Below are 27,714 nucleotides of genomic sequence, written 5' to 3' on the forward strand. Positions count from 1 at the left end.
TTCCCTATTTAATAAATGGTGCTGCTGGGAAAACTGGCTAGCCATATGTAGAAAGCTGAAACTGGATCCCTTCCTTACATCTTATACAAAAATTAATTCAAGATGGATTAGAGACTTACATGTTAGACCTAAAACCATAAAATCCCTAGAAGAAAACCTAGGCAATACCATTCAGGACATAGGCATGGGCAAGGACTTCATGTCTAAAACACCAAAAGCAATGGCAACAAAAGCCAAAATTGACAAATGGGATCTAATTAAACTAAAAAGCTTCTGCACAGCAAAAGAAACCACCATCAGAGTGAACAGGCAACCTACAGAATGGGAGAAAATTTTTGCAACCGACTCATCTGACAAAGGGCTAATATCCAGAATCTACAATGAACTCAAACAAATTTACAGGAAAAAAACAAACAGCCCCATCCTTGTTTGCTCTTTAGGCCTGTGGTTATCCTCTTTGAATTTAGAGAAATGGGTCTCAACTTGGGGCAATTTTTTCCCCCATGGCATATGTAGAAATGTCTGAAGACACTTTTGATTGTCATAACTTGGGAGTGTGTGCATTAGTGTTCTCTGTTAGGGAGTGTTCTCTGTTAGGAAGAGAACCAATCAGATATAGATATAGATATATGAAATTACGGAGGCTGGGAAGTCCCATGATCTGCTCTCTACAAACGGGAGACCCAGAATAGCCAGTGGTAGAGTTCAAAGGCCTGAGAGCTAGAGAACTGATAGTACACATTCCAACCTCAGTTTGAAATCCTGAGAACCAGGAGCACCAAGGACAGGAGAAGATGGATGCTCCAGCTCAAGCAGTCAGGCAGAGAGCAAATCCTCCCTTCCTCCACCTTTTTGCTCTATTCAGGCCTTCAATAGATAAGATGATGCTACTCACACTGGGAAGGGCTATCTGCCTTTCTCAGTCTACTGGTTCAAATGGTAATCTCTTAAGAAAACACCGAGACACACCCAGAAAGAATGTTTAACCACATATCTGGGCATCCCATGGTCCAGTCAAGTTGACACATAAAATTAACTATCATAGGGGATGTTACTGGCATCTGGGGGGTAGAGACCAGAAAGCTGCTAAACATCCTACAATGCATAGGACAGCCCCCCATCCTCTCAACGAATGTCAACAGTGCCAAGGTTGAGAAACCTTGATTTAGAGGATATCCAAGATTCCTTTGCTAACCTTATTTCTCTTGCCAAAATCAAAACACACAATTATCCTTCAATTTTCATAGTTTCCTGCCTGTTTTTTCCCATCTGTCTTTCAATGGCAAAACTATTTTCTCATAGAACCATTCCTGTCTTCCAACTAGGAACCAGTATGGAGGGCAGATTTCTCATTTCTCGAAGGCAGTAGGCACCTTAGGTATTCTTCCACCACATTGTGCAAAACTCTAGTATAAAAAAATGGCAGGTTTGCATGCATAGGCTGGTTTCATAACTGACCCGATAGCACCTACGACCTCTTGTTCTGAAAGCGACAGGTTACCTAAGTAGATCACAGAGCACTTGGTATGACATGGAAAGGGGACTAAATTAGTGCTATATTTTTGCAAGCTTCTTGACCTAAAAGTTGCTACTGTTTTTACCAATATGGCTGGAAAAAAAATATACTCAGTGGAAGTCTTGTTGAAATAAAATACACTCCTAAATCAATTTTCTATTTCACCAAAGAATCTTTAATCACAGAGAACACTAGAAGTAACATAATGAGAAAAGAAAATGAACAATGTTCTAGGAAATAAACCCATAGCTGTCAAACACAAGTCTACATAATTCAGCCCAGGAAAACGTAATTATTATCTGTCCACCACAGACTTAGGCTCCATCTCCAAGTAACGATCTAATTTTTTTTTTAATTTAAAAATTAAAAAACAATTCTTCATATACATTCTGTCTTGGTTCTTTTGCATATTATTCTTTAGGCACAAATCCAAAGCCTGCTAATAGTGGGGAATTAAATAGGGCCAGTGAAAACAAGCCCAATTTAAGGAGACCTTTGAGAGTAAAAGGTTATAGTTGGAAGCCAGCTTGCCGTGATTGGAATCATTGCTGTCAGTTCGGGGAAAAAGCTCTCCTTAGGTGTACGCTGAATGCCGTCAGCTGCTGTCCTCAAAGCTGCTACTATTTCGGCAGGAATGAAAATGCATGGGGCTCATGGGATCGGATACATAGCCTGCGTCAGAAAAAAAGTTCAGTTGTTACTTACTAGTCTCTCAGTACATCCCCCAATTTTTTATAAGCAGCCTGAACCAGGCAGGTCTTCCAGATCATGTGAACAGAGAATCTGGACAACGGTTGCTGGTGAGTGGTTGCAAAGCACAAGCAACATTTACAATGAAAACAGAGAGCTGAGACCACGCAAATATGAATGATGAATGTCTAATTTGGACCCAAGCTGGCCAGGTGGCATTTTGGGTTTGGAGTAAAGAGGGGTACAGCTCAGGCAGATGTATGTCATCTGCCTGATGCATGTCAGGATGGCTAAAAGCACAGGCTTTCACATCAGGCAAATCTGGGTTTAAGCACGGATTCCACTACTTGCTGGCTCTGTGACTTTTGTCAGCTTAACCTTTCTATGCCTCGGTGTGTTCATCTGTAAATGGGAGAAACAATAGCACTTACTCATAAGGTTGGCAATTCACCTAAGACAATTAGCACTGTCTGATACCCAGTGAATGCTAAACAAACGATGGCTATAAAAAGGAAGGTAAAGAAAAAGGAGAGGTCAGGTGCAGTGGCTCATGCCTGTAATCCCAGCACTTTGGGAGGGCCCAGAGAGCGAATCATGAGGTCGGGAGATTGAGACCATCCTGGTCAATATGGTGAAACCCCGTCTCTACTAAAATACAAAAAATAGCTGGGTGTGGTGGCACGTGCCTGTAGTGTCAGCTACTCAGCAGGCTGAGGCAGGAGAATCACTTGAACCTGAGAAGCAGAGGTTGCAGTGAGCCGAGATCGCACCACTGCACTCCAGCCTAGCGACAGAGCAAGACTCCGTCTCAAAAAAAAAGAAAAGGAAAAGGAAAGAGACTTTCTTTCTCAAACCAGATGGCTTTGTTTTCTTCTCCCTGGTAGCCCAAATTTTAAAGGTACATAAAATTCTTAGGTCTAAATACCAGTGGCATTTGATGCCCTTTGAAGCAATAGCCTTGGATGCGTCCAGAGAATGAACCTAGTGGCTCAGGATCAGGCCACTGTCCGAGAGAACCACAGGGCTAGGTACAGGGAAGCAGTTTTCTTTTCACTGTGAAGCAAGAAAGCCATTCATTGCTTCTGTGAAAGTGAGTACATTTGTCAATAGCTATTGCTGCTTTTGCTCCCCTTTGATAGCCGAGTTTTCATAACCAACCCAGTCATCTACATTTTCATTAAGACATCTAGCAATATGCAGTTGGATCGAAATATTTATTTTCATAAGAAAGGTCTCTTGGCAGAATATCTTAGGTAGCACATAAACTCTCTTAAGAGAAAATGCCACTGATAGTGATACTGCTGTCAACTGGTCTCTCTCACTCACCTCTTTTGGGACTGGCTCTGGTCAGATGTGAGGAAGGTTATGATGGGGGAGGATGAGATGAGGGGCAGTAGGATACATATCAGCGGATCTAAATTCTGCGTAGAGACTTCATTTCAGGCATAGATAGATGCTTTCATAAGCTTGTAATAGTTTTATGACCATAATCAGCTTTCTAACATACCACATGCAATTTTACTGGCCTGTGATGTTCCAGTGCCTCTTGCCCCACAGGACTCCAATGGAAATTTGATTGTGGACATAGGTCCCAAAAGGGTGGGTGGGCTCTACCCTCAGGAATGATCAGCAAAATCAGTAAGGCATTGAGGCTAGCATTTATTACTGATGCCATTATTGCCAGAATGTAAGAACAGATGTGTCAGATTGTGGACCCACTCAGTTTAAGAAGAACTCAACTGAAATTTGACCATAGGCTTTAGGAAAAGACTGAACCAAGTCTGCATGTTTTGCTACTTTAAGGTAAAAGGTCTCAAGTACAGAGAAAACAGCTAAGTGTTTCATTTTATCTCCATTTTCGAGCTCTGCTCTTTGGCGGCAAAGCAGGGGGAGAAGAAGCTCATAAAATTGCTGTTATATTGCAATCAGTTTATGAAATAGAATAAAGGGCAATTAAAGGGTTCTTTCTTGTATGATGTGATGCTCCTAATGGGAGATATCAAATGTATCTTCTTTGTTTATAGGTACTCTCACTCCATCCAAACACCCTCCATGTTTTCTTTCATCCCTGAGACAGGTGTGCATAGGAAAACCCAAGTTTGCATTATTACATCACATTTGTCTTACTTCTCCATCTTGGGGGAATTTTTCTTTAAGAAACAAATTAAGTTAAAGAAATGCTTCATCTTGAAACCTTACCACAAAAGGAAAGACTTCTGGCCAAAGCACATGTTTCAAAGGTTGCCCTATGTTTTGTGGTTGTGAAGTTACATCTGTAAAGGTTTGAAAAACGATATTATATCTATTAAAAAAATGTGAGGATGTGACACTTGGAGTGCATTTTCCCCTCGAAAGGATCTGTTACGGGACTGGCCAATTATGTTGGAAAGCTGATGATGAAAGCACTCATCTGCATTCTAGACACGTATTGGGAGTCAGAGGCACAAAATTTCCCTTTTTTAAATGTGCCCAAGTAGTTTGTCTGCATCTATTCAGAACATATATTTTTCTTTGTTTCTTAAAAGGTTTCTAATGCCTTAGGTAATGAGTCTCTGCAGATGAGGTGAATTGGTGAGGATCTCAAAGCCGAGGGTCTCCCAGGTCTATTGCCCCCGACCCAGGCTCACATCATCTAATTTATTCTTTCCCAAACCCAGCTCTTATAATAAATCTGATCTCTTTAACTGACAGATACTTTTTCAGTCCTTCAAATAGTCAAAGGAAGTTGCAATGGATAAATGGGCCCATTGTACTAAAATTCCAATTAAACATAGTGCCTCTCAGGCTTAAAGGTTTGTAAAAGGACATCCCAGCCCTAACACATTGATATGGCAGCTGATGATAAAGGCAACTGTCCATCCTCTGGCTTCCAGAGGCCTGAAAAAAAACTTTGTTAATTATTTCAAAGGGCTTTATTAATTCTTTCTGAAGAAGTCCTGTGTAAAATGGATCCCATCAAACTGTCCCCTCACCGCCTCTCCAGCTGTTTGAAGGAATGGCTGGATTTGCATTTTACCCTTGAGTGCTTGGCTAAAGGGGAAAAGCTCTCCCAACATATGATGTAATTGTGAAAATTCATCTCTTGTTTTTCCTCTCCCTACCCACACACACTTAATGTGGGGCTTAGAAGCAATGGACTTAATAAAATTTTGACAAAGTATTTGGAATATCCTGAGAGGAAAGAGTTTTTTTTTTTTTTTTAAAAGAGTTGTACTCTTTTCTATGTACACAAACATACAGGCACTCACACATAATCACACATATACTTACACACTCATGCACACTCACACATGCACACACACACATTATTAACCTTAAAGGTAAATGAGTTATAAAAGACATATAAAATCAAATTTGATACTTTTATATTTTTAAAGCATCTGTCATTTTGGATATTACAATATGCAACGTTTTCTCCCTTTTTGTCAAATAGACATCACCTTCCTAGGGGTAGTTTTCTTAACAAACCTAAAGAATCTGTCTACTTACCATATTTGTCAATGGGTGTATACTGAAGACTTCTTTTCATCTCCTCCAAAGACAGACCTTGAGAGGAATATTGTCCAGCACTGGAAAATTAATAAAACACATAGTTTCACAGTGTGGTGATCTGATAATAACATTTTTATAAACACAGAATTTTTCCACTTAACATAGATCCCAGAGAAATGGCAAAGTGATACAAAGCAGCTTTTATCTTAAAGGTGACTAGTTGGGGAAGAGTTCAGAATTATTTGGTTTAAGTCATATCCAAGTGTGAGTCCTGGCTCTTAAGCATAGGTTACAATTTCTAGCAGTATAACCTTGGGTATGCCATCCTTTCTGAGCCTCAGTTTATTTATCTGTAAAATAGGAAAAGAACCTAAATGATTTCCAGTTTGTGCTTGTAATCCTTACTAAAAAGAACTAAAACAAGAACATTATTATGTTAGTAATAATATAAATAAAACACATCCCAAGAAGTATTATTATATTATTTTTATGATAATGATAAGATATAGTGATAATACTCATTGCATGATTCTTTTGTGTTTTTATATATATCACTTTACATATAATATAATATCATTTCCTTATTTTATAGATAACAAAACTGACACTGGAACAATTAAGTAACTTGTCATGCAGGTTTGCTAATAGCTCATCCAGGATTCAAATCCTTGTCTTTTAGATTCCAAAGCTGATGTGTTTATCTACTATCAATATTAATTTCCTAATGATTCCTACTCTTTATTGATCCTTCTCCTTTCTCAAACTCCTCCTTCTCTTTTGCCAATTTGGTAAATGGGGTCACTTCCTTCCCAGTTCATCTGGCTCAAAACCTGAATTTATCAAAATCCTCATCCTAACATCTAACTACATCTGTCAGTTAATTATATATCTATAATCTCTCTTGCATCCATTCATCATTTGTCATTCTCAAAGCAACTACCCTAGTTCCCCCCAGAACTTCACCATGGCTGTAGAAGAACTCTTAATTCTCCCAGCCCCCAAGCCAGTTCTTTCCATTTCAGTTACCAGTATTCCATCATTCAGTTACCTTGAGCCAAAATTCTTGGAGTCATCCTTGGTAATAGCTTCTTTCTCTCACATTTCTCACTCAATTCAAGTCCTTTTAGCTCTGCCTCCAGAATATAATCCTAATCTATCCATCTCTCTCCAGCCTCAAGACCTAGACTAATCTTTTCCTCTTTGGGCTTTTGCAGTTTGGCACCTAATTGATCTTCCTGCTTTCACTTTTGTCTCTATATAGTTCCATTTTTCATATATTATCTAGGGTGATCTTTTCAAAATATAAGCAGATTACATCATTCACCTACTTAAAACTTTTCAATGGCTTCCCAGTTCATTTGGAATAAAATACAAATGCTCTACCTATAAGGTTCTGGTCCTTCCTACTTCTCAAACTTCAACCCATCCCCCTCTCCCCATCTTTTGCTAAATGCTTCTTTTTGGCATTCTTTCTGTCTCTTGAACCCTCCAAGCTCTTTCCCAATTCAGAGCTTCTGCATTTGTTAACTCTGCTTGCAATGCTCTTCTTAATAAACGCAAATCCCCTTTTACTGAACACTTGCCCTGCCTTCATCTATGACTGCCTCCTCTGCCATTTAGGCCTCAGTTCAGGCCTGAATGGCAGAGGAGCCAGTAATAGATCCTGACCACCATTCTGGTGACTACTCCTGTGCCCATGGCCACTCTCTATCACATCACATCGCCTTATTTCCTTCTTTCAGAACTATAGAAAATTATCTTGTTTATTTATCTGTTTACTTATATACCCTCCATATTCTTTCCACACAACGAGGGTGGGGACTCGTTTCTCTTGTTCCCTGCTATGTCCTCAACACTCAGAACAGTGCCTGGTACCTAAGAGAAGCTTAACAAAGAGTTTTTGGGGCATTTAATAGAATTAATAGATCCTTAAATGACATTCTACCCCCCAGTCATTCAATACTCCCCCCAAAGGGTCTTATTATAATAAAAGCCTTACCACAGCATTCCCCTGCAATCCCCAAGCAGATAGACCAGGTCCTCTATAGCCCTACTTGGGTCTCTGTGTCTTGTATTCTACAATTCCTCAACTTTTTTTTTTACCCAAGTTCAAGCCAGACTAATAAACTGAATTTTGCAAACATTCCTCAATTTTCTCTTCTCTATGACTGTGGCTGGCTGCTCTCAACTGCTTGAATATGCCTGTTTATCCCTGACAGGAAGCAGTATAGTGCTATGTTTAAGAATGAGCATTCTAGTGCCAGACTCCTTGAATTTGAATCCTGACACCATCACTTACTATCTTGGCAAGTTATTTAACTATTCTATGCCTCAGTGATGCAACTATAAAATGGGAATTATAACAAGACTTAGCTTATAAAGTTAATCATGAGAATTAAAAGAGTTAATAAATTTAAAGCACTTTGAACACTGCTGAAATTTAGTAAGCACTCAATAAAAGTCCAACTCAAAGTTGGCATCTTCCTTGAAGCCCTGTTGAAAACTCCCAGTCAGAATTAACCTCTTCCTCTTCCATACCCCTCTAGAACTTGATAATTCTACCACAGTACTCATCAGAGTCTGCCTTAGTGTAGAATTATCTGTATTTGTATGCTAGTGAACCTCATTACACAGATAGCTCCTGGAGGTCAGAGATTATGTCTGACATCTTTAGATTCCCCACAGGGGTTAGCCAGTACTCTGCAAATACTTAAAATAAAAGTATGTTAAATTAAATAAAATTAAATTATTACAAAATGTTCATTTGGAGACATCCAATTTTCCTGAAAGCTAACATCAGTTCACACTGATTAATTCTTTCTACCTGCCTTAAAAATGACTGCATCTTTGGCCTCACTTCCTTAAGCTATAGAGTAAAGATGCTGTTTTTTAGAAGAAAGCGATACTTAAAAAGAAGACAAAGTATTGGCTTAAATGGGACATGATGTGTTCTCAATCAACATTAAATATGGCAATAGAATGTCGCTCAAGACATTTTTCAAAATACAATTTCCCCTCTTAATATACCTAACTTCTTTAGAACTCTATCTCCTTTTAAGAAATGTACTGTACACAGTAGTCTTGGCAACACAAGATAATAGGAAATAAATATTTTATCACAAAAATGGCTATCTGGTTTCCTCTGAATAAAAGCTCATATCCAAGCTGCTTTGTTTGTTCAGTTGCTAAATGCAATCCATGTCAGGGGACTTAACCTTTTTGCCCAAGAGATACCACATAGGCTGGCTCCAGATGCTGTTCTAGGATGACAGACAGATGGAAGCTACCCATGCCCAGGTCAAACAAAACAGAAGAAACCAGACCCTGATCAATGGAACTAGCTGTTTCCACCCATGTGCATCCAGACTTCAGCAAGCGTTTCACAGATGCCCGGATTTAGAAGATACATCAGGACCTCTATTTGCTGAAACTGTCGTCAGTGAAAATAAGGAACTTACAGTGATGCAGCTGCCTCAGGAATTCAACAAAAGTAAATGCAAACTAATGACAGGTAAGGAAAGCACTCAATTTTGAAAGTATTTCAACATTGCTGGTCAACTAGGTAGTCTTCTTTATGCTACAAAGATGATATATATCATAGACAGCCATATATATGAATCACTAGTTCCTATATGGGTAACTTTGCGGATGTAAAATGAAATTTTATTTTATAAAAAGAGAATAACATAGTCTTTAGGTTAGTTTTTGCACACTACCATGTTATATTAGTATGTATTATTTTAGTGCTAATTCAAATTAGCTCCATGATGTATACATAAATATAAAAATTATCATCAGTCACTGTTTTTATAAAGGTGCATTAGGATATGAATAATTTATTAAAATGAAGAACAGAAACAGATTTTTTAAAACATATTTTTACTAATTAATTCATGCTTTAGGGGTATAGATGTCCTAGTGAACATCTGCCAATTAGACCAGTTCACACTCAAATCCACAATATGAAAACTGTATTTTGGAGTGTGCATGCCATTTAGGCCACGGCTTGTCAGAACAAACTAGCCTGTTTGCAAATGGTCACATTGTCTGTGAATGAATTAATGCACCCCGGGTAAAGACAGGAACCAGGGCATTTAAAACTAATGACAGAAGAGCTAAGAAGAATGGGAAAAGTGCTGGAAGATAATATATGCAAATATAGACTCAACTCCCCAAAGCAGGAGTAAGACAGCCTACAAACTAGGCTAGTGAGTAGGTAGCCTAGACAAAGCTTCAGAAAGGAATGATTTAAACAGAAGTTTTCTGCACTCTTAGAAAAACACTGATTACTAGGAGCTACCATGGATACATTAAGAAAAGAAAATCATTCTAGATTTACTTTATTATTTTTTTGGTGAAGATAAATAATAAGAGGAAATCAATAGGCTAGAACATACAACTGGATTCTAGCAGAGTGTTGGACAGAATTACTCCTGACTGCTTTGTAAGTAAGAAGGGGAGATCTGTGCCAGATGATGAGTGGTTAGATTGAATTGTGACTGACTGAATATCCACAGCTGACACAGTCTTCAAATGGTGAAGGCATTTCATATAGATGACATTCCCACAGAGTTAAGTTGAGCCTTAGACATCAACAATAATTAAAACAAAACACTGCATTTCCTAAGATTAGAACTGTCCAAAAATAGATTGAATTGTTCTAGTGGGGGATACTGCTCCATCCCTGGAAGTCTGTAAGCTAAGGACTGAAGCACCTCTTGGCTCCAGGTGCTGTAGAGGGATCCAGGCACCTACCTGGAGGTCACAAGATGTGACAAGTGACGTCCCAGATTCCTCCATTTCTTACATTCTGTGATTCTTTTTTTGTTTGTTTGATTTCAGACAGAGTCCCTCTCAGTCACCCAGGCTGGATTGCAGTGGTGCAATCTCAGCTCACTGCAATCTTCACCTCCCACACTCAAACAATTCTTGTGTGTCAGCACAAGAGTAGCTGGGATTACAGGCATGTGTCATCATGCCCGGCTAATTTGTTGTATTTTTAGTAGAGATGGGGCTTCATCATGTTGGTCAGGCTGGTGTCGAACTCCTGTTGATCTACCCACCTCGACCTCCCAAAGTGCTTGGATTACAGGTGTGAGCTACAGAATTCTGTGATTCTTTATAAGGCATTGGTGAATCATGTAGACTTTGAGAAGCTAGCTTTGGCATCTTGGAAAGGCAGAGTGAAATTACACAGTCCCCATTTAGGCAGGAGATTTTTAGCTTCCTTATCTGACGTGTCCAACATTTGCCCAGGGCTGAATGCCTGATTTTTACATACATGCCGCAGCATATCTGGCTATACGTTACCACTGCTACTCAGCGTGCTGTTAGTAGCTTTTGTCTAAATACATTTCATTTGAAATGGTAACTGAAACGTGCTATATGCCTGAAGGAATCATTGCATTTAGTGCTCCATTTCAAAGGAGGAACTACATTTCCATTTAAGATGAAGCAGAGGAAACTGTAGAGAAACCACTTTCACATAAACCCATCGTTAAGGATTTGAATGACAGGTTGTGTAAGGCTGGCATTAGGAAATCCAGAGCTGCTTAACAAGAATTCTTCTATAAATGAAATTTGTAGAATATTCATGTTGCCATGCTTACAGGATAGAGGAGATACTCCTAAAACTCTGTGTAATTTAATCCAAAGAGATATGTTGTTAAGCAAGTCCCAAGAAGAAATACGAAAAATAATGTCTGAAGAGACAGGGGAATTCTGGTGCCATCTCTCTAGTGTGGTGGGACCAGGCAGTGTCACAATGAATCCAAATGGCCCCATTTAGAGCCTTGAAAGCAGACAGTGTTGTGGCTTCCAAACTACAGCCTGCCAAATGTTTTTGGTATTGGAGCAATGAATCATGGTTTTGGCTGTGGGATTTCATGAATCCTCAGAATATTTGCTAGTGCCACAATTGCTTCTGAATGAATTGCATTCCAAAGAAGACTTCAGATGGGTATGCAGTCCAAAAGGAATCATTTTTAAAAATCACATTCTTCTGAGTGTGGCTTTTGCAAACTTGGGAACTTTGATTTGGTGAATTATAACAGACGTATACTATTTTACATGGCTTGAAAGTAGGAGTGAAATTAAAACAATTAAATAAAAATAAAGAGACCCAGAACATTACGTTCTACTATGATATAATAATAATAATTTCTTAAACTTGCAGAAGGCTTTATAGCTTGCATATACTTTTCTATCGATTAGCTTGTAACATTTTTATAAAACCCCTGTGGAGTGTCTGGGAAGGAATTAATTTCACCCGCGTTTTGGGGATGCACAGTCAGGCTCAGAAAGTTTGAATGACTTGCAGAAACTCACAGAGCTAGCCAGAGGCAGAAACTGAACTTGAACCAAAGTTTTTCAGACTTTCATTCCATACTCTTTCTACTAAAACACACTCCATTTAATAATAGCACATGTCAAACTATTGTTCAGTTACCATTTTGGGAGCTCATTGAATTACAGAGCTGATAATAAGTTAAAGGGTTTTGGATTATTTGCACATAAAGATGAACACTAAATTCTTCTTAGAGAAACATCCCTTATAATCAGAGCAAAATCAGAATCAGCTTTCTCATGTTTGCTTGATCTTTAAAAAAATGATACTTTCCTTTATCCAACAATTGCTTGCTGTTACCTTGCTATAATTCTAAAACATGAGATACACATGCACTAAACTTTCTAAATGAGAAATTTATTATTCCTCTCAACCCTCTGATCTTGTGTAAGATTTTCTAAGCTGCATGCAGAGATTCATCTTCCTAAACACAGCCTGGGCTGTGCTGAGCAGAAAACCATTAGGTTATTAGTGTGATTAAAGACTTCAGGCAAAATTTTCTTCCATTCAAATTGGTCCAATTAGTTTTTATGCAGCTAACAATGCCCTCAGGCTACCTGTACTCTGGATGATTTAGCCATTTGGATTTTTAATAAGGCAATACCATTTAAGGCCTCACAAGTTTGCAAACATGTTTTGTGGTTTATTGCCGTCTGTCATAACAATGTTACCTATGTGATAATACCAGCACAAGGATCAATGCCATATGCACGCTTATCCCCTTCTTCAAGGGGAATATCTCCAAGTTAGAAGTTATCTCTTATACTCAAAAGAAAACACATACAATAATACTTAAACAGAATTTCAGTTATTTGCCCCAATCTAAGGAATAATACAAAGAAAAGGTGGAGAAACAGCTTGCTGAGATGCCTAATAAAGGTGTTTACACTAGGATAATAAATGCCTTGCCATAGAAAAGGCTACTAGAGTCATCTGGCTCATCCGTTTGCCATTTAGCTGAAAACAAATAGAGCTATTTAACACAGATCTGTCAGACGGGGTAAATGCCTTTCTATGCTTTGCAGTGTCTTTCCATGCAGCCCACCTTTCCTCTTAGCCCACCTTTCCTCTGGCCTAAGGAGTAAGATGATATTTCTATTAGAGACAGGAATTTACTTGGCCTAACTTTGAAATGGTGCAGTCAGACTCTTATGAATGACCATTTGCTACTTTATCAGTTAAGTTCAATATGTTTATTTATTCATGATTTCATCCTGGCTGTTTTCAAAGCATTATTTTGTTTTTGTCAATATTTCCTACTTGACAATGTCCTAAATTGAAACAAATTTATTGCTCCCATTACAGAGAATGGGCAAGTGCGAAAGCATTTAATGGGGCCAGAGGTCAGTGCAAAATATCTCTTTCAGGAATATCAAACCCATCAGTTTTCTTTCAATGGCAAATGTCCCCAGGTTATAAAAGAACTGAAAGACTTGGCAACCAGGTCATGGTTCTGCTTGAGCCATTAGGCAAATATCCAAGGTCTCAGCTCCCCCCATTTTTAAAGGAAAAAGAAATTAGGCAAAGAATTATGAATAAGGAAAAATGCAGTGAGAACTTAAAGTGTGTATTAATTCCTTGATGGCTCATAAATTATTAATAGGCTCAACAGTAACCTAACAACACTACCACCTCTCAGTTTACCTACTAATTTAAGCAGGTATAAATGAGTCAGCTGTACAAACCATTAGGCGGCAGACTTTGCATGCCTTCACTGCTAAAACTGAGCAGCATACTCTATAGCATAATCTTTCATATCCCTCACCTTCTATACTATCATCCAGGAAGAAAAAAAAACAAAACTTTTTGAGTTCTTGGTAGCATGACAGTCATAAGGCCCACTCTTCACTTCCTCATTTTCCCACCTACCATCTTACCAGGAAAGAAACTGAGGCCTTGAGAATTGAAATACCTATCCCAGTTCATATAGCAAGGTTGTAGTGAAATCGAGAATATAGCCTAGAATTCTGATCTTCTAGTTTTATTTGATGATTTTTATTTTTATTTTTAAGGACAGCAGGAAAACAAAATTGTTTCATACCTGCTAAGCGCCAGGGACTCTACTCGATACTTTACAAAACTTACAAAATTTGCCCCACCTAACAACCCATTTTATATATGAGGAAACCAAGGCTCAGAGAATCTATGTCTTATCCAAGATAACCCAGTTGTAATTCAAACCTAGGCCAGGCAGTTATTAAATCTTTTCCAACTTAAACCTGTTGGCTCTAGAAGTGATTCTCAAAGTTATGGCTATATCCCTATCTCTCCCCCTTTTTCCATGGCTTTTTATCAAGCACAATGCCAGGAGCTGTGCTATATATTAGGAATACAGACATGAGTGTGCTGGACATAGACCCTACCCTCTGGGGTAAAAAGAAATGTAGACACCTAATGGTTGGGCACAGTGGCTCATGCTTGTAATCCCAGCACTTTGGGAGGCCAAGGCAATAGGATCTCTTGAGGCCAGAAGGTAGAGGTTGCAGTGAGCTGTGATGCTACCACTGTTCTCCAGCCTGGGTGACAGATTAAGACCCTGCCTCAAAACAAGGAAAAAAAACCCATAGGCACGTACAGGTAAACTTCAACACAGGAGAAAGGACATGCTCTAAGGACATTCTCCCTATGCAGAGAAAATGAAGAACAAGCCCTGGTTCACAAGGGGTGGGGTCATCCAGGGATAAAGCAAGGCAGGGGCATGTTCAAAGCCTTTGGAATCAAAAGGCTGAAGTGAACATATGAACTTTCTTAAAAAAACTTTTCATTTAAAAACTATCTTAAACATAAAGAAAAGTTGCCACAATTATACAGTGTTTATTCTTCTGAACCATTCGAGATAAGTTGACAATCTAATGTCCATCATTTCCCAAATACTTTAATGTATTTCCAAAATAAAGACATTCTCCCACATAACCACAATACAATCATTTGATTCTTCCATCTACTCTCAGACGCCATTCAAGTTTTGCCAATTATCTCAATAACGCTTTTTAGAGCAAAATAATCTGATTCAGAATCACATGCAGCACTGAGTTGTCATGTTTCTTTATTTTCTTTCCGTCTGAAATGGTCTCTCAGTCTCTACTTGAATTTCATAACCATGACATTTCTGAGGATGACAAGCCAGTAATTTTGCAGAATGTCCTTCAATTTGGTTTTATCTGAGGTTTCCTAATGATTAGATTCAAATTATGCATCTTTGGAGGGAAGTATCACAGAAGGCATGTTGTTTCTTTCATTGTGTCCCATCACATTTTGATTTGTCCCATTATTGTGTTGTTAATTTTGATTACTTGATTGAGTGATGTCTGATAGGCTTCCACACTATAAAATTACTCTTTTTCTCTTTGTAATTAATAAGTATTTTGTGAGGAGGTACTTTGAGACTATATAAATATTCTGCATCTCAGCCAAATTTTATTTACTTCTATCATTTATTTATATCTATATAAACTTATAGTTACAATTTTATTGATGTCACTGTCATCATTCATTTTGATACTCAAATTAACTCATAGTTGACCACTTGGGGTGCCTTCGATGTATTCCTTTGATACGTCACCATCTTTCTTTGTATCTCTCTCCTTTCTGGTGCAAGATGTTTCAGGCTTATTTTCTTGTTTTGTACCTTCCTTGTGTCAGCCTTAAAGTCTGTCATTTCTTCAAGTGCTTTGTTTCCTTTTGGTAAATAATAGTATTTGGAAATGAGGATCAAGGTGCCAGGTGTGTTCCTGCAGTTGAAGTGCTGCTCCTCCCAGGCCCTTTCATTTAGCAGGCACAGCTAGAGCATATGCATGAGCATACATAGGTGTGTAAACACATTAAGACTTCACTCTGTCAAAGCCTAAGTTTCCAGCAACATCTCCAATTCCAAACCAACAAACAGAGTTGACTCTAGTTTTCATTCTCTCCATATTCACAACACCATTCTCTGACAGTGAGAAACCTAGCTCCCATTATCCTAAATATATTTACTTATTTGATCATTGTCCCTGAATGTCCAAATCTCCCATTGCTGTTGTACCCTTTCCCCACTCCAACACACACACAGATATCCTCCTTTACCCATGAGGGCTCCAATAGCCCACACCCATGCAGAAGGCTTCCTCACTGTCATGTGTTCTGACACCTACCCGCCTATTCCCCACCTGCCTGCCCCAAGTGGGTCTGCTCCTCACTTACCTGGGGACCCAGCACTCAGCACTGTACTATGTCCCTATGCCATGCCCTCCTCACCCTGCCCAGGCTCCAGCCCCTTGCACTGGGCTGCCTGCCCACACGTACACCTTCTTCACCACTCTTATGCTCCAACTTCCTTCCCCCAGGCACTTTCCTGTGCCCATGTCCTTCTTAGCCTGCATGGAACCGCAGTGGCACTACTCTGTAGGACATCCTGCTTACCATGCTTGGGCTCTGGCCTTACTTGAGCCACTGTTCTCTCCACCCTTCTCATACATACCGTTCTTCCTGGGCTTCGATTCTGATCTCCTCTGCCAGGGTACTCTCCCACGTGACTACCTTATTTACCATACTTAAGCACTGCCACCTTGGATGGGTAGCCCCAACCTCCTGTGGAAACCCTTTCCTTCTCCCACTTTTGTTCTGACACCCTATGCCAGGCAGTGCCACCCACCACTCCCATCCACCACATAGACATTCTCCACACCTTACTTGGACTCTGACATTCTGCTCCATATCCACTGGGGAAGTCCACCTTACTCAGCCCTGTCTAATGGTTTTGGACTAAATCATTCATGAAGGAAAGGGAAGGGAAGAGATAAAACAGTAACAATGGTGAAATTTTTAAAATGCTAATCAGATTATGTCACCTCCCTGATTCCAGTCCCTCAGTGGCTGCCCAACACATGTAGATCAACACCCTAACACCTCGTCCTGGCTGATAAAGCCCTGATGACCTGGCCTCTCCCTACTTCTGGAACTTCATCTTGTGCCTATCTGCCCTGTCTCCCCTCCCTATCCACCATAGTGGCTTTCTGGTTCTCCTTTTGCTCATGCCTTAGAAATCTCATATTTGCTTTTTAGCCCTGCTGAATGCATTTCTCAGAGTCTTCTTATGGCAGACATTTTTATCATTTACCACTCCATCTAATCTTGTGTTCCCTATTTTCTACTGTGCCTTGTTTCTCAGTAAATATGGATTAAAGAAATGATTGATTGAATGAATGAATGATGTTTCCTCCTCTGCAGTTTTATTCATGTTTATCTTTGTCTGTTTACTCTGATTCTTTTTAACAAAGTTTGTGGTCATTGGTGAACCTCCTTTCATTTCTTTAGCCACTGCTCAAGGATGAGCCTTATGAGTCTCCATATGCCTGGCACTTCACACAGCACCTAGCACGGGCTAATAAAGTTGTTTACAGTGACCTGAAGGTAGCCTTCATATTTTTCCACGAGGAGATGGATTTCCAATGTATACAGTTTTGGGGCTATGTGACTTGAACAAATATAGATTTTTATGCTTTTAGAGCAGGCAGGGATCAGCAAACTTTTCCTGTAAGGGACCAGACAGTAAATATTTTAGGCTTTGTGGACCATATGGTCTCTTGCAACTACTCAACTCTGCTGTTTCAGTGCAAACACAGACATAGATAATATGTAAACAAATGAGTGTGGCTGTATTCCAGTAAAACTTTACAGAAACAAGCAGGGAGTTGGATTTACCCATGAGTGGTAGTTTACCAATCTCTTCTTTACAGTGTCAGATAAGTCCTATACGTGTTGCTCTCCTAAGCTGCCTTCTACCTTTGGGCCAAACAATGATATCTCAGTGAATGTAGGATCTCCATTCATCTTAGATTTTCATAGCTTCTCCTAGGAGGGAAATGTTAAAGACTAAAATGCATGAGCTAATGGAAAACAGAAAAAAATACCCGATTTATATTTATTTAGTGTTTACCATATATTAGACATGTAGAAATTGCATTCTCATGTCACCTTCATTGCAACCTAATGAAGAAGATGACATTCTTATTTTCATTCTACAGCTGAGCAATCTGAGACTTGGAAAGCTCAACCAACTTGGTCAAAGTCACAGGTTATAAGAACTGTAGAACTTGAATATGAACTCAGGTCCATCTGAGCCCAAGCTTTTAACCACTACTTTATACTCATGGCCACTGGGTAGTTACATAAATAAAAATCACAAAACCAATTTTAATGATGGAAGATAAAAGCAGAAACTAGATTGGAGCCTACAGAGCAATACGTATTCTTTTCCCCTTTTGGATTGAGGAAAGTTCAAAGGCCATCTTTGTTGATTTTAGATCTCTGGGCTCCTTTGTGTGAATTCAGATCCCTGCAAGAAATTCCATGTTCCTTTGTTCTTTATGACAAGCCAGTCTGAATGGGAAGGTTTTAAAACTCCCTAAACTCTTTGAACATGCAGAACATTGATCTTCACAAACCATTTGAAATACCCTAAGGAGGTTACAAAATTACAAGCAATGTTTTCTCTGTTTTGTTTTAAGCGAATTTATACCAAACCTCTGGGACCCTTTGCCTCATCACACAACACCAAAGCTTTCCTCTCCTCCTCTGTGTATTCTTTGCTGTCAGACCCTGAATAACAAAATGATATTATGTAGCTGGGGTGCCTTGTTCTCATTGAAAAGCTCTTCTCTTGCCATTAATGTGGGTGCTCTTACCCCACTCTGGTGTGATGTGCTGTGATGCCTCTTTGAATCCTGGGGCAACCCAGGGTTTGACATTTCCTGCTGGGCCAACTGCTGCTCCTGGCTTCTGTATTGACAAGACCATGACTGTGGATGCTGTAAGAAGTTCTCCGTGGCCTTCTGCACAGGCAGACCTCCATGGTCATATTTATGTTGGTATTTATTAAGCTTTGATATGTGGCACACCAGAAGCACACTCCTTCAGACTAGGAGCCATGCTTTGTTACTTGTCTCTGTAGCCTTGGCCTTTGGGCCCAGAGTTTACTTGCAACACTTATTTTAAAAATAAATTTGGTGGAACTGAGCTCCTGGTCATTCTTCAGCTTCATCTCTCAGACTCAATGTTCTATGCAGGTTGGCCAAGTGGTCAGGGACTCGGGGTGTGAATCAGACTGAGTCAGTTTTCAGTCTGGGCACCTCTACTTCCTAGCTGCTGTCCTTGAGCAAATTTTTGACCTTCCAGTGCCTCACATTCCTTTTTTGTACCATGAGGACAACAACAGTACTTATCACATATGTAGGTCTTTGTGAGAACTATATGAGATGGTATACACGCAAAGCACTTAGAAGAATCCCTGACACACAGAAGGCGCTCAGTATTAGCTACCTTATTATTGTTGTTATTCTTCTCATTCTCATTTATGCCTGCAGCATTCTTTCCTTCCCCTCTTCCACTGGGTAATGCTACTTATCTTTCAGGCCTCAGCTTCTCTCTCCCCAATACTTGGTTAAGTGCCCTCTTTAGTATGTTTTTTATCACACTGAAGAATCTCATCTTTCATTCTTTGTCTCTTTCCCCAGTATCCAGCTCATAGCCCATGCTGAGTAAAATACTTACTACATAATTGAATGCATAGAAACTAGGTATAAAAAAAGCAAATTAATTGGCTGCCTCTCCTTCCAGCCCCAAAGTACCTCAGCCAGAGCAATCCTTTTAGAAACAATCTTAATGATGTTAGGATGCCCGAACCCCTGCAGTGGCACGCATCTCATCATAGTAAATCTCCAAGTCCTACCAGGGACCTGTCCCCCTTCATGATGCAGCCCCTTTACTTCCTTTCTTTTTTTTTTTTTTTTTTTAGACGGAGTCTTGCTCTGTCGCCAGGCTGGAGTGCAGTGGCGTGCTCTTGGCTCACTGCAACCTCCGCCTCCTGAGTTCAAGCAATTCTGCCTCAGCCTCCCGAGTAGCTGGGATCACAGGCAATTGCCACCGTGCCTGGTTAATTTTCATATTTTTAGTAGAGACGGGGTTTCACCATGTTGGCCAGGATGGTCTAGAACTCCTGACCTCATGATCCGCCTGCCTTGGCCTCCCAAACTGCTGGGATTACAGGTGTGAGCCACCGCGCCCGGCCGTGGCCCCCTTACTTCTCTACTTAATCTCCTGCTACGCTTCCCCATGATCGTTTCGCTGCATCTGGCCTCCCGGCTATATTCTCTGAATCCACAGACGTGATCTCACCTCAGGGAATTTGCACCTGCTGTTCCTAGAACTTGCAAAGCTGTTCCCCAGAGACTCGTGGTTCTCTTGTTCACTTCATTCACGTCTTTGCTCAAACGCTATCTTCTGGGTGAGGCTTTCCTTCCCCATTCTGTTTGAAATTGCAAACTACACATCTTTCTTCACTCCCTATCCTCCATACCTACTGTAATACTATATCATTTACTTTTTAAAAAGTTGCCTGTCACTCTCCTCTCACATTAGAATAAAACCTCCATGAGGGAAGAGATTATTTTCTGTTTTATTTGCTGCTGTATCTCTGAGCCTAAAAGTAAAAGCTTTGGATATTTGCTAAGTGAATGAATACATTAGATTAAAGTATGCCCATTGCTCTTAGAACCAAGAAAAATGACAAATCTTTTATGAGCATCATTCCAGAAGAGATTTATGTGACCTTTTCCTAATGCATTTTTCTGTACAATCTTTTAATAGGGAGAAGTTGTGTGGGGATTCCACAGTTAGTCACCAGTTGGCCCTACATACTCCGGCTGTGGCCACAGCCAGTGAAACTCTACAGCAGCCCTGGAGTCCGCACAGTGTCAGGTGCAGAAGACTTGCACTTTGCTGTCTAATAGACCAAGCCCCCTCTATTTCTGGCAGGCCCACAGAGCTATTCACTTTGCATGTTTTCATAACCATCTGAATGGGGCAGAGATCAGGCTGTCAAAATTCCCAACAGACCCTTCAGAATGCCTCTAAATACTCCTGATGGTAATTGCCACACGGTTACTCTGTGTTTTGAAGACTTTTCACAAAGACGAATTCACTGGAGGCTTCGTGGGCACTGCCACAAATACTACTGGACTGTGTTTGTGGCTGGCCACAGTTAGGATCTTGACAAATGCCAATGCTTTGCAAAAACAATTTTTGGTGAAAGCAACAACTCCACATTCACTCATGCCTTTGGAATTGTGGCTTGATGGAATTGCCTTGTTCTCCATATGGGCAGAGGGTGTGGAATATCACACACTGGGGCCTGTCAGGGGGTGGGGGGCTAGGGGAGGGATAGCATTAGGAGAAATGCTTAATGTAGATGACGGATTAATGGGTGCAGCAAACCACCATGGCACATGTCTACCTATGTAACAAAACTGCACATTCTGCACATGTATCCCAGAACTTAAGTATAATTTAAAAAAAAAAGAAAACCACATGCCGCAGGGCACTGTTTCCCCCAAGACCAAAGAAAACCTCAAAAGTTGTATTGTATTATCAATACCAACAAATAGGTATTGATCACCAACTGCATACCAGACCAGACACTGCCAACTGTCAGGGCCTGGCATACAGTAGGAGCTCAACCTCTGCAAAGCTAGACTCACGATGAGGGCAGAGCTGAAGTCTAAATTTTCACCGAAATTACTATAAGCAGCTAATGGCCAGGCAGAGTCTATAACTTTGAGGCCCTTTTTTTTTTTTTTAAAGTGAGTCTCTTTCTCTTTCTCTCTTTCTTGTTGTTGCTTTTGGGCACTTCAAAAGAAAAGAAAAGAAAAATCTTATACATCAGCCAAGCGTGTTTGAATACACACACACAATAAAGGAAAAAAAATTGCTTGTTCTCTTAGATATGTGTATAGAAAAATACAAATGTCATGCTCACAATTTGATGATACATGTCTTTACAAATCCATTATGAAGTATCAAGTGAGATAATGTCTATAGATGTGTTTTTTGAAATCATAGGTGTTAGAAAATTTATCTCACATACAATTCCTTATTTAATCTTTCCAGCAACTGTGTGGTATCGGTATTATCATATATATTGTTTTCTTGAAGAAACTGAGGGCAAATTGGTCAGGCAACTTGCCTCAGGTCACCTGGCCGGTAAGAGGGAAGAGAAGAATCAGACAGAACCCATACTGAGGCTCATTGCTTTTCTGCTCCACAACGTGGCTGTATTACAGAAACCTTGTGATCTGCTGTAGTGAATGCATGGGGTTTCCCCTCTCATTAGTTATTTGGATTCTTCCATTTCCAGTGGGCAGTTGGGCTTGGAGTAAGAAGTGTAGGCTTCTGATCATGAACCTACTGAAGCTTTGGATCACGCAGTGCTGGATTTTATGTGTTCACAGTTTAATCTTGAATTCCTTCTACAGGTAAAGTTTCCACTAAAGCCAGGGGCTAAGGTAAAAAGACTACAGATTTTCAACCTAAGAAATATACCAGATTTAATCCAGATTTGAATCAAATGATCAATATTCCAATCAGAAAATGAATCATGTTATTCTGGGATTGCTTCCTGGGGCATTTCTCTCTCTCTCTCTCTCTCTCTCACACACACACACACACACACACACACACACACACACACACACACACACACTCTTTAGGGACCAGAAAAACAGCTACTTACATTTTGGGAATATGCAGGAAAAAGACAGATTCTCTCTTTTTCATGCTACTTTTTAAATGTATAATACCCTCAGGAGTAGGTCTTCTATACTGTGTGGGGAGAATTAGTCATGCAACTCCTACTACAAATATTCCCCAAGCACCATTCTGGAAGTGGACTCCTTGGTCTACCTTTTAATATGAGACACCAAGCTGAAAGGAAATCCTGTCTAGGGAACGGGGAATCTGAGCTGCAGCAGGTTCCCATAGGAACTCACTGCCTTTATTTATGCGCATTTGCGGCAGCTGCCTCCTTTGGATTCTGGCTCTTAGCAAGTACAAGCAGCAGCACCAAGAGCAGATCTGTCCTAAGTGTCTCTCTTTGAAGCCCCTGAGTCCATACCCTTCTATTTGTGTCTGGCCCCGACTCATCAAGGGCCTGAATGCTTCACCTGCTCTATTAAGTTTCCAATAGCACCTGAACCAGATGTTTTTAAAAAGAACAATCCCTGGCCAGCGAATCAGCACGAGAGCATTGGAAAAGTGATAAGGCAGATAGTAATTACTGCCTGTCATCTATCCTTGGAGGGATGTTGATATATCTCCCTCATCTGAATTTTTTTTACTCTACCTGGATCTCAGTTACCTGTTTAGAAGATTAACAACAGTTGGATGCAGCCCCAGAATCACTCTGGGCTTTTGAGTAGTTATGATTCATAGCAGAAATGGCATTATGAATAGACCAGCGCAGGCTTTAAATAAATTCTGACTTATTCTCAGGGATCAAAACACTTAACATTTCAGTAGAAATAGCAAGAAACATTCACTCATCCATTTATTCATTCATGTATTCATTTATGAGACCCTGTGCCCCTCTTATCATAAATTTATCATGCTTTGCTGAAATGGCTTGTTCACCAGCTCTGCGAGAATAGGGACTGGGGCTGTCTTGCGGATCACTGTGACTTCCGTGCTAGGAATATAGCGCGTCTTTACCAATCATTTGTTAAATAGAGGAAGGCAGAAAGGTAACGAAAAAGGCTTTATGGAAATAGCATTTAATTTTGGCTGCATACATGTATATATAAGTATATATATATACACACATATACATAATGAATTTACATGTATGTGTGTGTGAGAGAGAGAGAAGGTAAGGATTTATTGTACTAGAATACGTATTTCATAAAATAGTTAACATTGAACTGTAACTCTGTGCCAGGCGTTGTTTTAAGTGACTTATGTAGTTTGTTTCATTTAATCCTCACAATAACCAGGAAGTAAGTATCATTATTATGCCTGTTTTATAGATTAGGAAGCAAAGAGCAACTCGAAAGAAGTTAATGAGCTTGGGCAAGATCGCACAGGGAAGATGGCAGTGCCACAATGTGAACCCAGCCAGTCCTACTGGGAGCGCATGCTCCTTATCACTACAATACACAACGTCCAAATATATGCTAATTTCAGCTCTACAAACTTCTATGGTGATGGAGAGGGGACGTTATCTAAAAATATTCTGAAGTTGAAGCTGTTGCCCAAAGGAGAAATAGCTTTAAGAACACTCTGTCCAGTCAGGGCATCCAGAGCACAGAAGGTGGATCTGTGCTCCCACAGATAGGACCCCTACACTGCCACAGGGACCCTGCAGATTATTCAATCTTCCCTTCACCTCTGCTCCCATGTCACCACTATTCACAACTGTGCAAATTAAAGCTCCAAGCAATACTCCCCAAGATGAGCCAGCTCCACATGTAGCTTCCAGGTCTAAATTTCATAAGGGGCTTCTTAGTCCTGTTACACCCACCCCAGCTGCTTGAACATGTTGCAACTCAAAGGGGACTGTTTTCTTTATCACCGCCACATAGACCAAGTCCCAAAAACCACATAGTATGCCCCAGGCCTCCCTTCCTTCTTCCTTCTCTTTTGTTCTCAGTGTCTTAAAAATGGAGGCAGACCATACGGTTACTGTTTAAAGAAGGATTGATTTTTCCCATTTTTTTTGAAGTTGTGAGACAAAAATTTTGGTGTTGTGCCGAAAATTTTGGAAAGGGAGGAAGGTAAAGGTGAAAAGAGACAAGCAAGGACTGAGGGAAAAAGAGCCAGAGGCAGAAGAGGTAACAGGGAAATAGACGGATGGATGGGCCTCAGAAATGAGAAGGTCGATTTCTCCATCCAAGGTGAAGAGAGGAGAATCCGTGGAGTCACAGAGAGATGGGAGGGGCTGAGGAAGAAAGGTGGGGGAACACATACGAGGTAGTCTCAAATTCTTCAGAAAAGTCAGAAGCAAGGTCACTTCAATTCTGTATGTTTATTTAAATGCCCTATCTTAAGATTTCACACTCAAGATCCTAGTTCAGTCAATTTTTTGAAAAATAGAATTATCGTTTACAATCAAGGTATATGAGGATGCATATGCATAAGAATGACACTATGGACTTTATGGACTCAGGGGGAAAGGGTGGGAAGGGGGTAAGGGATAAAAGACTACAAATTGGGTTCCGCGTATACTGCTTGGGTGATGGGTGCTCCAAAATCTCACAAATCACCATTAAATAATTTACTCATGTAACCAAATACCACCTGTTCCCCAAAAAACTATGGAAATAAAAAATCAAATATATAAATGAGCTTGGGCAAGATCACACAGAGAAAATGGCAGTGCCCAAAGGAGAAATAGGTGTGAGAACACTCTGTCCAGTCAGGGCATCCAGAGCAGAGAAGGTGGATCTGTGCTCCCACAGACAGGACCCCCACACTGCCACAGGGACCCTGCGGACTATTCAATCTTCCCTTCACCTCTGCTCCCATGTATATAAATATATAAATATCTATATATATTTTCTAGGCATAGATAATAAACTTTGCACAACAGAATGACACACATTATAAACTTAAAGCATTGGCTTAACTATAACATATCTTCATTATAGTTACTTGTCCTCACATTAGAAAAATTTCATGTATAAAATGTAATTTTCTTTTAAAGATATATTCTGTGGGGTTATTTTGTAAGACTATTTACTTTATAAAAAAGATTCTTAGAAGTTTTTATCTCTATTCTACCTTTCTTATGATTTTAGTTTAAAATCAATTCAAAAATTATACTTTTAAAGTAAGGTAATTTGTTTTAAATTGAAGACTAAATACTCATTAAATAATCCATATTTGTAAATGTTGTTTTAAAAACGCACCCTTTACTTATGGAAATAAATTATATAAAAGCAAAATATGTGTTCAAAACACTAATATAATAATTTTGAGCTTAAAAAGCAGACATTGTTTTGAAAACACTATTAGCGATGGATTATGAAGCCTCTGCACTGACAGTGTGCCCCCCAGACAGGCATCAGGTGAAACATGGGAACCATAAGCTTTGTCGCGATTAGTAGAATCCACTAAGATCTGTAAGCAGTGGGAGCCATAGAGCCACCCTAAAAAGAAGGCATACTGGGGTGGGAGAATCAGAGATCCTTGAGGTAAGAACAGCATCTCAGAAGCAACCAAGAGTCTATAACTGCCCTTTAGATACATTGGTCCCTTTAGGTAAAGAAGAATAACGAAAATGCTGTGGAAATCTCATAAATAAAAACAATTAAAGGAGTGACCAGTAAGAGGCTATGTGGAAATAGGAGATGGAAATAAATATAAAAGTAGAACTCCTTTCAATTTGTATTAATGACCTAATAATTCTTCTAGCCATCCAGACTGAAGAGCAGACTGTCACATCTGACAACTCTTTTTCCTCCATCAATCAGCAAACCCTCTCCATCTACTCCGCTGGGCCAATATTCCTCAACATCTATTAGCATTTCTCTGCTTCTTCTTGACTTACCTGGGAACCTCCTCGTCCACCATCTGTCCTCTAGTAACCTGCACACAGCTGTCCTATTAATCTCCTAAAAGTGCTATTCTGGTGAGGTCATCACTTGCTCAAAAACGTTGAATGACTTCCCACTGTGTGCCGACCACAGTCAAAGACTGTTACTCTAAGTACTAGCTAGAGCAGTGGTTCTCCAAGCGTGATGTCTGGGATATCAGCCTCCCCTGGGAACTGGTTAGAAATTCAAATGTTTCACTCTACATCACACCTGCTGGATCAGAAACTCTGGTAGTGGGCCCAGCCATGTGTGCCTCAAAAAATCTTCCAGGTGATTCTGGTGCATTTTCAATTTTGAGAGCCACTGGCTTTGTGATTGAGACCATGAACTAAGATGTCTTAGTTTCAAATCCTTTTTCTGTTTACCATCGTACTCTTTACACAAGACAGTTTCTAAGCCTCAGTTTCCTCATCGATGAAATAGAAACTAATTGATGTTGCCACTGTGAGTTGGACATAGCAGATTATATATAATGCTTAGCACACAGCCACACATACGGAGCTCTCCATAAATACCATTATTATTAACAATTATTATTAAAGGCTACTCCTGCTCTGATTCTAAACGCTTTCTACATGCTGGCTCAGTTGACCCATTTACCATTTCCTGTCCAGCCTGGTACTACCAGCACAGTACCTTGCTCAGATAAGTGTTTGAACGTTTGACATATGAATCAGTGAGGAGCTAATGCCAGAAAATTTTTGATACTAATTAAGTTCCTTAGGGAAGAAGAAGCTTAGTTTGAAATTGGATGGAGTGAAAATTCTAATGAACGTTAATGAGGCATTGATTTACTATCTGACCCGAGGGAATGTAATAAACCAGTTGTCTTTTATTCCCATCTGTAAAATGGGATTAATGTTATTAACCTTTTTTAAAAGAGTTACCCCTACAAGATATATTGCATATAGAAAGTGCCCACAGGTGTTGAGAATGATTTGTGTAATACATAATAATGAACAGCATCTACCAAAATAGGGGTGGGGGAAAAGCTAAATTAAATAATCCCCATCAACAGAGCTGGGGACAAGAATGTTTCTGTTTTTATTTTTTTGAATTGCTATCAGTGTTTTCTCATAATGATGCTCATGGGAGCATGCACTGTAAATATTTCTTTTAGACTTCTGTAGAGAAGTTGCTGGAGAAAATACTATCTATCATGTGATTAACAATTGTTGATACCATTTTTGTGAACTGGCAATAAGGACATTTCATCTATGTAGAATATTCTAACACTGAAAAATCCCAGAAGTAAGCTGCCTTAACTT

The 27,714-nt window shown here is 39.8% G+C and overlaps 1 protein-coding gene across 1 annotated transcript in view; it reads right to left on the reverse strand.

The window, feature by feature from the left end:
- Positions 1 to 1,670: 1,670 nt before the first annotated feature.
- The window catches only part of LOC100592286 (serine/threonine-protein kinase TNNI3K), a 338,808-nt gene continuing 312,764 nt past the window's right edge, over positions 1,671 to 27,714 (reverse strand). The window contains 2 exon segments of the mRNA XM_030825185.1: positions 1,671 to 2,188; positions 5,696 to 5,775. Coding sequence (XP_030681045.1) covers positions 2,112 to 2,188; positions 5,696 to 5,775 — 157 coding nt within the window. The 3' untranslated portion in view covers positions 1,671 to 2,111.

Source organism: Nomascus leucogenys, chromosome 12 (assembly GCF_006542625.1).
Source record: "Nomascus leucogenys isolate Asia chromosome 12, Asia_NLE_v1, whole genome shotgun sequence".
Lineage (NCBI taxonomy): Eukaryota > Metazoa > Chordata > Mammalia > Primates > Hylobatidae > Nomascus > Nomascus leucogenys.